The sequence below is a fragment of the Kogia breviceps genome, chromosome 3 (genome assembly GCF_026419965.1).
Source record: "Kogia breviceps isolate mKogBre1 chromosome 3, mKogBre1 haplotype 1, whole genome shotgun sequence".
Classification (NCBI taxonomy): Eukaryota; Metazoa; Chordata; class Mammalia; order Artiodactyla; family Physeteridae; genus Kogia; species Kogia breviceps.
The window spans coordinates 164,192,794-164,208,522 of NC_081312.1; the positions used below are offsets into that span (position 1 = coordinate 164,192,794).

Genomic DNA, 15,729 nt, shown 5'->3' on the forward strand with positions numbered 1-15,729 from the left:
TAAAGGCGTGTTTCTACTAATGCACCAGGTAATCATAAAATGACTAAAGTAATGGAAAATGGGAAGGCTAGAGGCGATCGTGAGGATGTATAGTAATGTTTTAATAAAAAGAATAAACCCAAGTTCCTGAGTAAAAGGGTCCAGAGCTAGCAGGTGACCTTGAAAGGTAACATAGGATTTTGAGAGCCATGGTTATTAAAACCCTATAAACATTTGCTTCAGTGCATGGTGAGAAAAAAAAAAAAATCTTAATGCAAACTTAAAAACAATATTTAATAACTTCCCACATAAAGACACAAACACCACCATAGAATTTATTCTCACTTTATTAACAACGTGGCTTACAATTTTTTCAAGTAAAAAGGGTTTTTCATTTAGAATAAAAATTAAAATATAACTCTGATATAGATTTTCATTTATTTACATGAAAACATATATACAGAATACAATCTTACAGAAAACCATGACATGCCCTTTGTCCTGCAAATATCGAAAGTAAAAACACCAACTTTTCCCTTTTATGCACCAAAACATACACAAGATATGAATCAAATTCCAATACAAACTATTCAAACTGGAATGCAAAGCAGTAAAAGGGCTTTCGACGTTCACAACTAAGGGTAGTTTATACTTCTAGATATCATGCTGGCTCCCATTTTGAACAACAAATGAGATGGGTTTTTTTCTGTCATTTAAAAACTTTTGTCTCCAATTGCCCATCGTAAAGCGATTTTCAGCAAACGCTTGTTAGAACTTTACTTTTTCTGCAACACATCTCTTCGGTCCACATGAAGTACCCACTCTGCCTGGTGATGTAGGTCTTGACCTACTGGGACTCCCTGGTACCGTATCCTAACCTTTTTTAAACAAAACCAAGAAAATGGAAAGTCTGCAGCTCAGGAAATCGTATTATTACCGATCATCTAAACCACAGATTCTTTTCTTAACCAAAACCCAAGGCAGCATCAGGTGTTAACACTTAGAATTTTTAGGTGAATTAAGTGGGTCAAAAATAGCACAGTTGGATCTTACCACATCGTGTTTGGGATACATATAAATCAACTCTAGTGATAAAAGCTATGAGAGTCGCCCAACGTAAAAACTCAACTAAGTTGAAGTGAGTAAAGCAATTTCCAGAAAATTCTTTAACAGAAAAAAAACAAGGGAAGGAAAAAGAGAATCATTACGGTGTAATTGTTGCCAATAGAGCCTCCCTTGCTATTTAGTTACTGCACCAGAGAGACGAGGGCAGTATTATGTCTCCCCAACGATTACTTTTTCCCTAAAAACTACAGATACCTTAAAATTTACTATTTTTTCCCTTCAAATAATTGTACGCTTGGCCACAGCTTTCTAAAGACAGAATAGTGTAGGACTTGGAGCCTAGATTCACCATCTTAACCAAAAAAGCAACAAGGATGTTCAAACCACAAAGACTTAACACTACTGTTTTCATAGTTCTATCTACAGAAATAAATACAAACGGGCGTTTGACAAAAGAAGTATGAAACCCCTAACGCTTCCAAAAAGAAGGGAGAACAGCCCTTAGAAAGGGGCGTTTGATTTAAGATAAAAGGCAAATCTCAGAAATTGCCTGGTAACAACTCTCAAGATTCTGTGACACAAATTAAGGAAACTGAGACCAATCTTCAAAGGCCGATCCAAATCAACCTTCCAGAGACTTCATTGTGGGGCAAAGGGGGCAGTGAAAGGCCTGAGTCATTTTAATTTATTGAGTAACAAATCAAAGCAAACACAAGAAATCATCCTTCAATTATGATCAAATAAGGCAAAGCAACCTAATAGCTGTACAGCTCAAGCACTCTGAGTCAAACTTTGATCAAATGAACCTAATTTTCAAAGTGATGGATTTCTCCATGCTATGCAACTCTGTGGTGAAGGAAACTGGATTTTTGCTCTTGCTATTTTTCTTTTTAAAGCGAAGAAGTTCTTCCGGAATGGTGGCCTTTCTACGTTTGTATTTTTGTGGACGGGATATTTTCCTAACACAGGACCAAAGCGGTCAAGAGGTCAGAGGTCGATACAAGCTCCATTAGTTTTAGGGCGGGACTCAGTGATGGACTCTCAGCCTTAGCGATGAGGTGGCATTTCTGCTTTTCAAGTGATACACACTGTACATACAGACTGCAGGGTCTGCTCGGCCGGGAAGGGGAACACAGTTCTCGGGCCGTTCCCAGAGGTAATGAGCAACCCGGTGTATGCCGGACGCAGGTACACAGAGGAGAGGACTCTGACCCCAAAGCACTGTCAGAGAGACAGCGGGGAGACGGGAGCATCTGGGGATGAAGAAGAGGGGAGGAGGCATTGCCAGCTGGAGTGTTTCAACCAAGAAACGTTTATCTCAGGGGCTGGGGTGCATTGGGGGCTGCAGGTGTGAGAGCAACTCTTCCCGCCATAAGGGACGAAGGCAGAGTAACAACACTGTAAAACGTTCCTTGAAAACTGGCCCTTTCTCTAAGGCAGAAGCTGGTGAGAGGTGAATCCTCCAGAGAAAGGAACACCACCTGACACTTCTGCAGCCCAAGTCCTGCTGATGTGAAGAAGCACAGACCCCCCCCCCCATCACGGAAGTCCCCAAGGAATCTGAATTGGACAGCAACGTCGGCAACCGTCCGAGCAAAAGCATCTTCCTGCCCCTAAAATGTTTCCTGGCTCGCACGCAGCAGGGCAGGGAGATGGCACGCAGACAGCCTTTAGGACGCTTGCCCCAGAGCCGGGCGTCCTCTGCCTCGGCCGCCAGGCACACGCAGCGCGCATGGGGTTGACAGGGCGGATCCCACAAAGAGACCGACGTCAAGGAGAGTTCTGGGCATCTGGCCCCTCGGGAAGAGGATGCCTCCCCAGCAGTGGTGGCCGCATCTCCCCCCAGGCTGCCGGGCGGGAGGCCTCCAGTTCCTCTGGGTGGGCGCCAGGGACTCCCTCCCCATCCCCCCCCCGGAGATCCACTTATTCCCACACAGCATCCTCCCCTCTGGGCCATTCCTGGAACGGGCACGAGAAGGTGCCATTCACTCTCAAAGGAGGCTGCAGCCCTCACACATCCCTTCATTCCCGTCCCACGTGCAACAGGAAGAACTCAGCTCGAAGAGGCCACGGTGAAGGATCACAAACGTGTCCGCGACGGGAGAATGCCCCACACCAGGAAAAGCACGCCCTTTCCAACTGGCTGACGGAGTTCAACTCCGTGGGGCTGGGCTCAAGTTTAAGGCCAAAAGCACATGGCTGAGGAGGCGGCGGCGGGGAACCAAAGAGAGAAGTGGGACCGCGGGCCAGGCTGGGATCCTCACGGACTCTGCCCACCTGCACAGGCCAGGCACTGGGCCTCCCAGCAGAGGCCACCAGGCAAGGCCACTGCCAAACGTTTCAACTTGACTTAGGATCAGCTACAGGGGCGACGACAGTCTCAACCACTAAAGATATGTTTTCTCTTTTCATCGGTAACGGTGACAGAACGTTGACAAAGGTTAGCCTTAGTGACGGAGCCTCTCGAAATCTGACAGGTAACCAGCCCTCGTATGTGGCAGAACATGAGCAGCTTGTCAGTCAACCCACGATACTATTCCTGGGACTGCTGACGCTCTCGTCAAAGAGAAGAGGTCAAGGTAATTACGCTCATAAAGGAAGAGAAGGGTATGCAGCACCCACTTCTCCTGGGCAACGTGGAGCCCGAGCTTCCTCACACACGTTTAAAAGGGCATTTGGGCAACAACCAGCACAGGATACAGTGGTCCGTTTGGGCTTCAAAGAACATACTGGATCCGTCCAGGGTGCACACAGACGAAGCACCTGGTACAAAAGACCAGCTGGTCCCCGGAGCCACAGATCTCTCTACAAATGACTGGCCCCACTTAATGAAAACAGCCAAGAAGTGTCCTAAAGCAAACCAGAGCCGGAGTGAGCTGCAGGAATTACACACTCTCGCTTTGGCCGATGTGGACTCTTCCCTGACAGCAGGAACAGGATGGGGACAGGGGCACATGTGTCAGTGCCACATGCCTAAGAGTTCAAAGCTGTTACTCTAGCGGAAGGAGGTCCAGGGTGATTCAAAGTCAGCCCAGATGACGGGGTCAGTCAATGGCCAAGCCAGGAGAACGTGGGGCTGCCTCCAGGGCCAGGGCCCCTCATCGGCCTGTGGTAGAGGCGTGTGCAGGGGCAGGGGTGACTGAGCAGGGCGGGGCTTGGCAGGAACCTCCTCGGGAGACCCAGTGCAGTGTCCCCCCGAGGGAAGGAGCTGTTGGATCAACAGCTTCCCTCGGGTCTTTTCCCCGCTTTTTTTTTTTTTTTTTTTTTTTTTTTTTGCGGTACGCGGGCCTCTCACTGTTGTGGCCTCTCCCGTTGCGGAGCACAGGCTCCGGACGCACAGGCTCAGCGGCCATGGCTCACGGGCCCAGCCGCTCCGCGGCACGTGGGATCTTCCCGGACCGGGGCACGAACCCGTGTCCCCTGCATCGGCAGGCGGATTCTCAACCACTGCGCCACCAGGGAAGCCCCTCCCCGCTCTTGCTCTCTGGAATGAAGCTCTGCCTTCAATACATAATTCAAGATGCCCCAAGAGACTAGACGAGACCCTCCCTGACCTGGTCACAGTTAAATGAGCACGTCGGAAATCTGAGGTACCGTACAAGGCTGCAAGCACACCTCCTCCCTGCAGACCTCCTGGACGCCCATCTCCCGGTCATGACACCCTGTCATGACCTTCCTTCTCTGCCCAGGCGGAGTCCCTCTTCTGCTAACTGCCATCCTGAAACATCGCCTAGAGCTGTGCGTGAGAAATGAGTCACCACCAGATCAAACTGCAGTGACAGCTACACGCGCGTCGACCTGAAAGAAGCATCTATGGACGGACGTGCCTGGGAAGAATCACACTAAAGCCGTCTGCAAGGCCTCCTCCTGGGTCACAACCTAAAAGACATCACCTGCGCCTTCGTTTTCAAAGAAGTGAGGGCCTTGGTTTAGGAAACCTTGTTCCGAGGAAGCTGCCTGGTTTGGGGTGGGAGAAAGGCGGGGGCGTGGTCTGCAGAGATGCATGTCCACATCTGCAGGGTACGAGCTTAAATTCACACCCTCCGGGAGCCACTGCTGCAGGGCCCGGGATGCTCTGGAAACATGGAAACCTCGCGCAGGCTGGTGGGCAGAGGAGGCCCCCGTGCTTCTTGCCTCGTGGGGACACAGCATGTGCACCACCTCACGCATCCCTGGAAAACGGAAGTTCCAGTCCCGGAAACCTTTCCAGACACGAGACGCTGCATCACCGGGACGGCGGGCGGAGTGGGCGGGGTCAGTTGGCGTACTGGGCATAGAAAGCCACCTTGACCCTCTCGATCTGATGGCACAGCTTGATGGCGGGGCCCAGCTTCAGCTCCATGCACTCCTGCACCGTGGGGAGCGTCAGCAACAGGAGGGCCTGGCCGTCGATATCCTGCCAGGAGACAAAGCCGGGTTAGAGCCCAGGCGGGACAGGGTACGCGGGGTTGGGGGTGGGGAACACGGGAGCCACGGCGGGCTTCATCCCGGGCCCAGGGCCTGGGGGCGGCTCTCGATCTCTCTGAGCCTGCAGAGCACGGGCCGAGACGGCGACTTGCCTTGATGGCTGCCTGATCTCTTGGCTAATAAAATCTTTCTGCTAGGATAACAGTGGCTGCTGTGAAATTCACCAGCCTGGGCTGGAGGGGATGCAGAGCTGGACTGGGCTCTCCCTAAGCTCATCGCCTCTCGCTGGTAAGCCCCAGGCCCCCAGATCCAGTCCTTCCTGGGCTTTGGTGTTCTCTCTCTGCTCTGCTGTGACTATCCGAGCCCTGCAAAGGGCTCTCCAGGAACAAGAGAAACGTCCCCTCTTCCCTGCCCAGCCCTGACAGCTTACCATCGGAAGGGGTGAGAGGATGACACAGCACGACCTTCCACAGAGGAGAACACATGTTCTTGGACACGTGTGTGTGTGCACGTGCACACACACCCCCGGCCCCCCGCATTTACAACCTGTGTCACCCAGAATGAGGGGTCTGAGGTCTACTGCCTGTGCTATCTTACTCAGCCCTTCTGCATCCATACCCAGGGGTCCCCACGATGGAGACATTCACTCAATCACCGTGAAACTGCATTCACTGTAGAAAGAAAGGGCACAAAGGCTCAGCCCAAGGCTTTACAATCACCCCAGTGGGCTTTGCCTCTTCACCAGCTTGCTTCCTGTAAGAATCGGGTTTATTTATCTAGACATCCTTCGACTGGGTTACTGAGTGTCAAGGCAACCCCCTCTTCCTGTTCACCCAGGCTTCATGTTCTGGAGGAAATAAATGAGGGCCCAAGAGCCTGCAGGTCCGAGTTAATGATAAAGGTCGTGGTGGAACGGGAGCAGACACTGAAGTCGGCACACACACCAGGCTCTCCGCCACGCGGAGAAGCAGGGCCCCAGGGCTGCCATGCGCCAGAGACGCAGCAGCCACACCATCGACGCGGGCAGGTATCTCAGAGACCACCTGTCGGTGAGTTTCACAGAGGCAGCTTTTTTCTTAAATTAACGGTTTATTTAGCTGTCCTGAAAGCAACTAAAGCAAAAAAACCCCAAATGGGTATAACTGTCAGTCTTGCCTTCGAAGACTAATGTTAAGGATAAGCAACATTTATCATTTGATCGGTTTTGAAAGCCACCTTGATGCACTATTATCTCCTAAGACGTATGGAAGCAATAAAGAACTTAAAAAGCATGAATGCAAATGCCATTTATTATTGTTAAATTACGGACAAGCACTGGCTGTGATGTGTGTGACTATAAGCCATGTCTCAAACGAGACTCAAACTTGACCTCGTCAAACCACAAAGTGAGCAGAGCGGCCTTGAGTACGCCCTGAAAGCAGGAGATAAACTCATAAAACTGTCAATGAATTTCTGATGCTATATCTTTTTTCCCTTTACATGTGCCTTTACACGTTAGTTTAAGTTCTTTTCACATGCTACCTATAAGACCACGAAGCAAATAACGGTACCCCGTGGCCTGGGGCCTGTTAGCTGAGTCCACTTTCAGAGCCAAATCCACATATATTCTATCGAAACTAGAGCTGGAGAGGGCAGGCCAGCAACACTGGCTGATCTAATTAAGATCACATAGCTGGTGAGAGACAGCGGTGGAACTACGATCATGGTTTTCTGAAATTAAACTCTGGGGGGAAAATTGTAGCTCAGCTCTTCACATCTGCACCGGGTTGTGACGGCTAGCCTTGGACACACAGATTAGTTACAATTGAAAATCACCCCTAAAATATTTGTATAACTCTCCACAGTCAGTTTCAGTGAAGGTGGCTGCCATATGCATGCACAACGTTGAGTGGAGGATGTCACTGACTTAATCACTCAATGGGCATTTATTGAGCACCTACTAGGTGCCAGGCACTCTGAAGGCCTCTGGGTGCGTCACACTGAACAAAACAAAGACTCCTGCCGTGGAGACGCCAGGAATCTTAAGGGAGGTAGACAAATAAGCAGACCCCTATGATATAGGGTACTTCATGTATGGACGTAGCGCTACAGGCCCCATCAGGCCAGGCTACGGAGCCGATCTTACAGGAGTCGAGGAAGGCTTCAGAGATTAGACGATGAGGTAGCCAGACCTAGGGGAACAGTGGGAAGTATTAAGGCGAGGATGGACTCAGGGAACACAAGTGGTTCATCAGTGCATGGAATTCAAGGAGCGCGGGGAGACACTGAAGGCAGCATTGAGATGGGCCCAGACAGGAACTGGGGACTTATTCTGGAGATGTGTGATAAGAAGTCACCAAAGGACGTTAAGCAGATAAGTGACTTTATCAGGTGTGTCTGCAACCTAATATTGGCCACAGGTTATCAGAATGAATTAGGCGGCAGGGTGGGGAAGGGATGAGAGGCTGAAGCCAAGGACCTTTATTAGGAGGTGGCAAACTGAGTCCGCTGAGAGAGCGCGTCGGCCAGAACTCGGATGCTTCCCGTCGGATGTATTAAAGTTTACTGTAAAGCAGATAAACCAACCACAAACCGGGGGGAAAAAGCCTGCTATGTAAACAACTGACAAAGGATGGCAGCAGTATCCAGAATACAGAAGGAGCTACTACAAATCAATAAAAAGAAGATAAACTATTTTTAAAAATTAGGCAAAAGCCATGAGTAGGTATTTCACAGATGAAACAAAAATGGTGAAAAATTTAAGAAAAGATGCTTAACCTTATCAGGAATCAGGGAAGTGCAAATTAAGCCCACACTACAATATAATTCTATACCCACAAAAGTTAAGAAGTCTGACAATATTAAGTGTTGGCACAGAAGCCTCTACATGACGAGTAGAAAGGTACATTCATATGCTACTCTGGGAAACATTTTGGAAATCAAACGAGCACAATAAACACAAAATTCAGGATAGTATGAACTGCCAGTGGAAATAAAGGGGAGTGTGAGAGGAAGGAGGGCCTTGGTAGATGCAGCCATGTTGCAAAGTTCCTGATTCTTCCTTGGGTTAGCGGCTTTCATGGGTGTGCCTTTTATTAATAGGCCCCATATGTACAAACAGTACATGTACTCTTCTGTATGCACAAACAAGTTCTCAATAAAAGCATTTCAGTGCATCTACATCTCTGATGTGAACCGGTATTTCTCACTGGTTTTCTTTCTGAAGTGAAAGTTTCTACACTTTCCTGACACACCACGGCCAAGGAAAGGGAAGGAATGCCCTCCTAAATTCATGGATCTTAATTTTGGGGGAGGTGTTATAAGCCTTTTAAAGCTGTTTTCATGTCTTTGCCAAATATTTATTAAATTATTCATATGTCAGACCCCAAAGGAGATGTGGGAGATACAAAATGAGTGGGACTTGGCTTCCTCCTTCTGCAGCCGGGGAGCAGAAACACCTGCGCAAGTAGCTACCAACGGCAAATTTGGAAGGATACCCAGAGACAGAGATGGGCCCTGGGACGCTTGCCCCGGCTGGGGGAACCAGGGTGGCCTCACGTTTAACTGCCTTGCGATAAGGCATATCAATGTGGGCATGGGGTTTTGTTTTTCCCTGCTCTATCCTCAGCACCTAGAAAAATGCCTGCCGGGCACATAATAGGTGCTCATTAAACATTTGCTGAATAAATATATGGGAAGAATTGGCCTCAGTAAACTTAAAAGTCAACAGAAGGGTAAAAGAAAAGGGTAAAAGATGGAGAAAAGGAGGTGGAGGAGCAAGATAGGGGTGGGGATTAAGAGCCCCCTAATAGCCAATATTTTGAAATAACTAGAAATGCAATATAACCTTTAAAAATTGTGAATCACTAGTTGTACACCTGAAACTTATACAATATTGCGTCAACTGTACCTCAATAAAAGTTTTTTTAAATAAAGGCGAGGGTAAGAGAGAATTTGGAAGGTGAACAGAAGTGGAGGAGAAAGAACAGGGTATTCTTGGGCTAACTTAGTCTTTTCCAGCTGCTATTAAAGAACACCATGGGATGGTAGCTTATACACAACCAACATGGACTTCTTACAGTTCTGGAGGCTGCAAGTCTAAGATCAAGTAGATTCAGTGGGGTGTCTGGTGAGGACCTGCTTCCAGGTTCATAGACTTCTCGCGGTGTCCACACAGCAGGGAGGAAGCTGTCTGAGGTCTCTTTGATAAGGACACTGATCCCATCGTGAGGGCCTCACCCTCATGACCTCCCAAAAGACTCACCTCCAAATACCATCACACTGGGGGTTAGGATTTCTACATATGGGTCTTGAGGGAGACATGGACATTCAGTCTATAGCACAGACACCACAAGCAGTGTCATGAGGCTCCTGCAGGGAGAGCTGTGCCGTCTGTCGGGTGAGCTGGAATGTACCAGAATGCACCACCCCCCTAGCGCTTCCTGCGAGGTGCCTCGAGCAGGCTGACAGGGACCAAGAGTAGCTCCTTTAAGTCAAGTCCTCAGCTCCCGAGGACTCCCTACTCTCTTATGGGAAGAAATGAGGACGATGACAGTGAACTGACTGAGCCGCATATAGCCTCAAAATAAAATCTCACATCCAGTGGTGGGGGGTCTCCAAATCCCCAAATAGAAACTCGAAGATGGCCCTTCAGTTTGTCTTTTCCAGGGCAGAGAGTGGGAGTAAATGCAGTGTTTATGGAGCTGTGAGGACCAGGGAGGGATTCCTTCCCATACGGCCCAAGTGTTGACCCCGGGGGATCCACAGCACCTTAAATCAACCACAAAGGCACGCCAGTTTACATACGCACGGGCTCTGATCCACTTCCATAAATGACTCCCCGAACTCTGACCTCCTGCCTGTTGGGACAGATGTGCTTGGTCCCGCGGTCCTATAATTAATTGTGCACCAGTCAGCACCAGGGTGGCCGCTGCTATCACATTCCAAGCTCATCGGAAGAGTGACAGTGACTTCGAGAAACACGAGATGCGTTTGCAAGTGTCTGGGGCAGCGTTCAGAAGCGCACAACGGACACGCAAGGATTCCCAAAATGATGAGGTGTCGTAAAATATGCCTGAGATAAAGCGGGGCCTCAAGATTAAGTGCGAAAACTGCCAAATTACTTTTACAAAGTTGGAATAAAGAATCAGGGCTCTTTCCCGGGACACTTTTTGGGAAAACACGTTGTTTGGACAGGTAGCATGACTGACCGTCAGCCACGCGGACCACGGCCCTGCTCTCTAACCTCGCAGCTAGCAGCTGCTCCGGGGACCTCAGCTGTAAGCCCACCTCCCTCACCTTCCTGCAAAGACCCCTCGTGTGTGCTCTGGCTCAGCTGACCCGGCCTCACTCCCGCAGTCGGCATCACCTTCTACGGCCCGATTCTAGGCTATATCTTCCCAGATTTCTCTGCCTACAGCTGCGTCCTCTCCTGCACCGACGATGACACTGTTCCAGTCTCTTGTGTGCCGCTGCCAGCTGCTTATGTGTCTGTTGTCCCCAGTCGATCGGAAGCATTTAGAATTGCAAGCATCTTACCCACCTTTGTCTTCACGCAGCTTTTAATAGAGTGCCTTGCACATAGGTTATCTGTAAATTCTTGTTGAGATGAGGAGAGATCTTACACATCACCGGCTAACAGGAAATCAAGGGCTTTCTCAATGATCCACCTCCTCTGACTTGGAGAAACCCGAGCATCAGAAGGTCATGACCTCCCATCCACGCCCACGGCGCCGCCAGCACACACTTAGGTGCTCGGATGACGGCTGATCCTTGGAAGAGCGATGGGAGATTTGAAATGGCATTTAAGGCAAGGAGAACACAGGCTGGGGCATCTGTGAGCTTCCTCCAACTTCCTAGAACTGGGGTTCCCGGCATGGAGAACTCATCTGCCCTTTATTACAATGGATATATTTCAGCCCTCTGCTTTGGAAACTTTGGATGAGAATGCAAAAATGGATACAGCTCAGGGGTACTCAGCATTTTTTTTTACAAAGGCAGAGAGGTATTTGTCTGTCAGATGCCAGGCTGGCCATCTAAAAATGTGGTTTAACTAGAAATAAGAATGGTGTATTTAAAGGGAGAGTTAAACAAAATTAGCAAGAAAATTCCACCTGCTGATTACATCATTAGGTTTTGGGTTTTTTTTTTTTTTTTTTTAATCTATAAAGGTGTGCAAGTTATAGAAGGACCAGCAAACTGTAGTTTGAGTTCTGTAGAATTAACTTAGCAAATTAGTTGTGAGAAATAATGAGCTAAATTCCAGCTACCGGAGTGAAATCATGCAAGTCACCACTTTAAGGAGTGAAAATTTGAGGGGGCGGGGGGAACCCACCTTATAATCCCTCTCATCGTAGCTTTTGTTTTGGTTCCAAAGAAGTTATTTTTTTTCACTGATCATGTAGTTACAGACCTCACAGTTGATTTAAGTTTTAGAAATATGCTCCCGTATAATTCAGAATGGCTGGCAAATCACTTGTTAGGTTAAATATAGAACTACCATAAATGGACTACTCATTTTTAAGAAATGAAATAAGATAAAATACAAAACATAAAAGTTATACTTAGTACGTGGGAAAATCACATTTATTTTGATACAGAGGTCAGTTTAGGAGTTGGTGGTTCCTTCAAGGGGATATTCAGGGCTTACAGAAGTAGAAAGAGGAGGGAATTAGTCTAAATGTGGTTTACACCTGAAACTATCTTGGAATTTCTTTATTACAAGTAAACCACGAATTTGGGTAGTTTGCTTATTGCATGGCTCTGATTCACAAAAGGTGAATGAATAGGCAAAATTTTATTTAAGACTTTCCTGTTTTTTATAGACGTGTGGAGTTTCCCTGTATAATGTACATATTTGCAGCATGAAATTATAAAGTATAGATTTTTTAAGCAGTTACTATAACATTTCAGAGTTAAAAAGCATATATTCTGGTAACGGGAAGTTTATAATTTTTGTAAATGCTCCTGGTGATTATGGTAGTCTCTGAATTTACGACTCGGAATCCAGGGAGTGAAGGCGCGGGCGCGTAGCTGTGACCCCCACGCGCTGTGATTTCTCTCACGTGCTGGTGGATAAACCCCCAGCTCCTCCCCATTCCTCTAAATACTCATACGACGCCTGGAGTGACCCACTGGAGGCCCCATCAAATCAGAGCTGTGGTGTTTGGGCTCAAAGGTGATAGAACAAATTAGTAATTAAAGGCCTGGTTGAACAAAATACACGCTCAGGTGCCCACGGACTTCAGGCAGCCCCGCCGGGAACAGCCTTTTACTGTGACAGATGAAACGGTCTAACATAGAACTTTAAATAGAAATAAGGCTATAATCGTTTAAATTCTACCTATTTTTCTTTCTATAAGAGAAATAAGTAGGTATGTAAGGCCACGTTTTTAGGTGATGTGAGCAGATGCCCCTTGTTGATCCTAGAAGTGGCCAAGGGTCGGGAATCCTTCCTTCTTAGATGCCTTGGCTTGGGAAGGCACGAAACTTCCCGAGATGTTGTTATAAACAGGGATTAAAGTCCAAATAAGGATGATTCAGTATCAGTAGTATTTTAGCCTTTTTCACAAATCAGCTTTGTTTTCACCTTCTTGCTTATTACCAGATATTTATGCAAAGAATCAACACTGAGCTGGTCTGCCCTTCACAGCACAAATAGCCTCTGTTCTTTGTCCCATGAGAGGCCCAACTGCAAAACATGTGTCAGTTCAAAGTGGCACGTGAGTCTCAAAACAAGACCTTGCACTAACAGACTGATACCTTCTGTATCTGTCTCGTGGATATTCCCAGGTCTGTACCAGACACTCAGCGGGTGCGGACTGAATGAACATAGGACCGGCTGGAACACGTGGTAAATCTGTGTCATCAGCACTCGTCACGTATGCCAATGCGATGCTGTTTTCGAGGTGCTGCTGGTAATAAATACCAGATCGGAAAAATGCTGCATCGGGCAATGCTTTAAGCAGGATTTCAACCTTCTGCTTTGTTCTTGTTTTCAAGACCGAGATGCCGTTTCTCAACAAGCCCCAAATCATGTGAGTCCTCACGTTTCTCACAATTCTCTTTCCTTCCTGTCTGTGTGCTTAAATGACGGGACATGCTCATTACCACGTTCTTTACGGACAAGAAACCTTTTTCTTTTTGTCTGCTTTTAAGTGTCGTCCAGAGAGGGAGTGCAGTTGGTGTCAGACAGAAGGGAGGTGGCCTGGCCTTCCAGCCACCATTCACTCGTTCAGTGCACTTACTGGGTGTCTACAGAAGACGCTAATGGTCCATCAGTGGAAACCCTGGAACACTGAGAACTCCCCTCTTCTGGGAGGAGCTGGGAACCACATTAATTTGCTTTTTACAATTCCTTACTGCATTTTGGTGGCCTTGGGAGAAAATCTGAGAAATTCACTGGGTACAGGGGAAATCAGAGGCCTTTCTTGTTTTCGTAATGATTTAATGCTTGAATCACCCTCTTTCTAGACTATTGGTTTGTATGATCTAAAAAAATGCTAGATGGACATATAATTAATTTATGACATGGAAAACAGTACTTTAGCGAAATGCAACGTTGCTTACACTGTGCAACAATGCAAGAAATGTCAACAAATTGAGCAAACATCGTAGAGCAAGTGACAGGCTTCCACTTGAACCTTCTATGTGAGGCCAGTGAGAAATGTGCAAGGTGGATGATATTTAGAGCGGGGATTTGTTTCCATACTAACTTAAGGGAAAATATAGATAAAAACCCTCCTTCCTTATGGCACATCATTTCATCTGCTAGATTAAAAAATTTTAAGGCATAAACTATATCAACAGTTCTCCCATTTATCCATAGTTGAGCATAGTACCTAACACACCACAGGCTTTAAAATAATTTACAAAGAAAGAAGTGAAGGAAGTAGGAAAACAGTGACAAAAGCAGCATTAAATAAAACGCAATAGCCCGAGGGCTTCTGCCTCTGGGAAGATCAAGTAGACTTTTCCCTCTTTCTCTCGAGAAGTAAAAGCCCTGAATGTTATAAATAAGACAAACATAAGAAGACTCTGGAAGGTGGAGAAAAGAAGGCAGACCAGCCAGGGACAGTGGGACTCCAGATCTGACACGGTAGCCAGCTCTTTGAGCTTTTGTTTGTTGGCCTCCTATGTCTTTAGTGTTACACAAGCTGGCAGCCCAGAAATGCCAACGGGCACAAATGAAAAGAGGGCCGACGGAAGCCTGTTCTCTCTACTGGAAAGGGGGAACTGGGGGAGACAAAAGCCTTTCAGACGACAACCGCTCCACCACGGGACAACGTGCACCCCACCCGCCAGCCAAGGTAGAGCTGGGAGCCCTGACCTCCAGCCTGGCCAGGCTGCGTAAGACCCAGCCCTCACCAAGGGGCATCCGAGAAGCCCTAGTAGAGGCCGGAGTTGCCGTCTCCACTGCACGGCAAAGAGACCCCACGGAGCTGCAGGTGGGACCCCACGTGGAGCCCGGGTCTCCTGCTCCCCTGCCCCCAGGGACGAGGAAGCCTCCCACACCCTGCCGTGGCCAAGCCCCAGGAAGCCAGCTGACACAGAAGACCCAGAGGCTCAGAACCAAAACAGCTGCTGCACAGCAGAACCCCGTACCTGCTCCTGAAATATTTTGGCCAGGGGGGCACAGTCCGTCAGCTTGATGAACCTCACCACGTCTGTCACCGACCACTCCAAGGGGTTGCTCTCCAGGACCAGCCTCTCCTCCTCCTCTTGCTTCACTGCCTGCAGAGGGAAGGGAAGCAGGAGGCTGTTTTATCACTTCCCGGATGGTGGGACCCTCTCTGAACCCTGAGGGCTGGAGCCGGGCTTTCTGGACCACTCGCGGCCTCCTCACTAGGCACCTGGACAGGTGCAGAGGCGGCCGGTAGCCAGGGATGCTCTTAGCAACTCGTCTGGGTTACGACTCTGCTCCAAAGACTTGTGTATCTTTAGAGGTTAAAAAAAAAGGCACAGTGACGGTCACTGTTGACCCCCAAGTTCAGGAGCTCTGGGGCTGAGTGCGGGATCTCTGGTCGAGGAGACGGGGCAGGAGCCGGTGTAGGCACGCGAGGCCACTATGCCCCTGTTTACGTGTGTGACGCTGGTGCCAGCAACCTTCCAGCTGATCGTGTAACACGTGGGCTCAGGGGAGACCAGATACCCCGACTACACATTTTATAGCATCACAAGGTCTCCTAAGGAGGGAAAGCCTAGTGTTTAATGAGACCTTGAGGACTTATTCTGTCTGTTCTCCCGACAAGAATCCCTGTGGTTTTTAAACCTTCCAGAAAAAGAGGTGCTATTACTTCC

At 48.2% G+C, this 15,729-nt stretch overlaps 1 protein-coding gene across 6 annotated transcripts in view; it reads right to left on the bottom strand.

The window, feature by feature from the left end:
• Window positions 1-309: 309 nt before the first annotated feature.
• Window positions 310-15,729, bottom strand: part of SFMBT2 (Scm like with four mbt domains 2) — a 221,512-nt gene continuing 206,092 nt past the window's right edge. For all 6 annotated transcript variants that reach the window (XM_067030224.1, XM_059056565.2, XM_067030223.1 and 3 more), the window contains 2 exons: window positions 15,034-15,162; window positions 310-5,440 (listed from right to left, as the gene is read on the bottom strand). In XM_067030224.1, coding sequence (XP_066886325.1) covers window positions 5,300-5,440; window positions 15,034-15,162 — 270 coding nt within the window. In that variant the 3' untranslated portion in view covers window positions 310-5,299. The remainder of the gene's footprint in view (window positions 5,441-15,033; window positions 15,163-15,729) is intronic.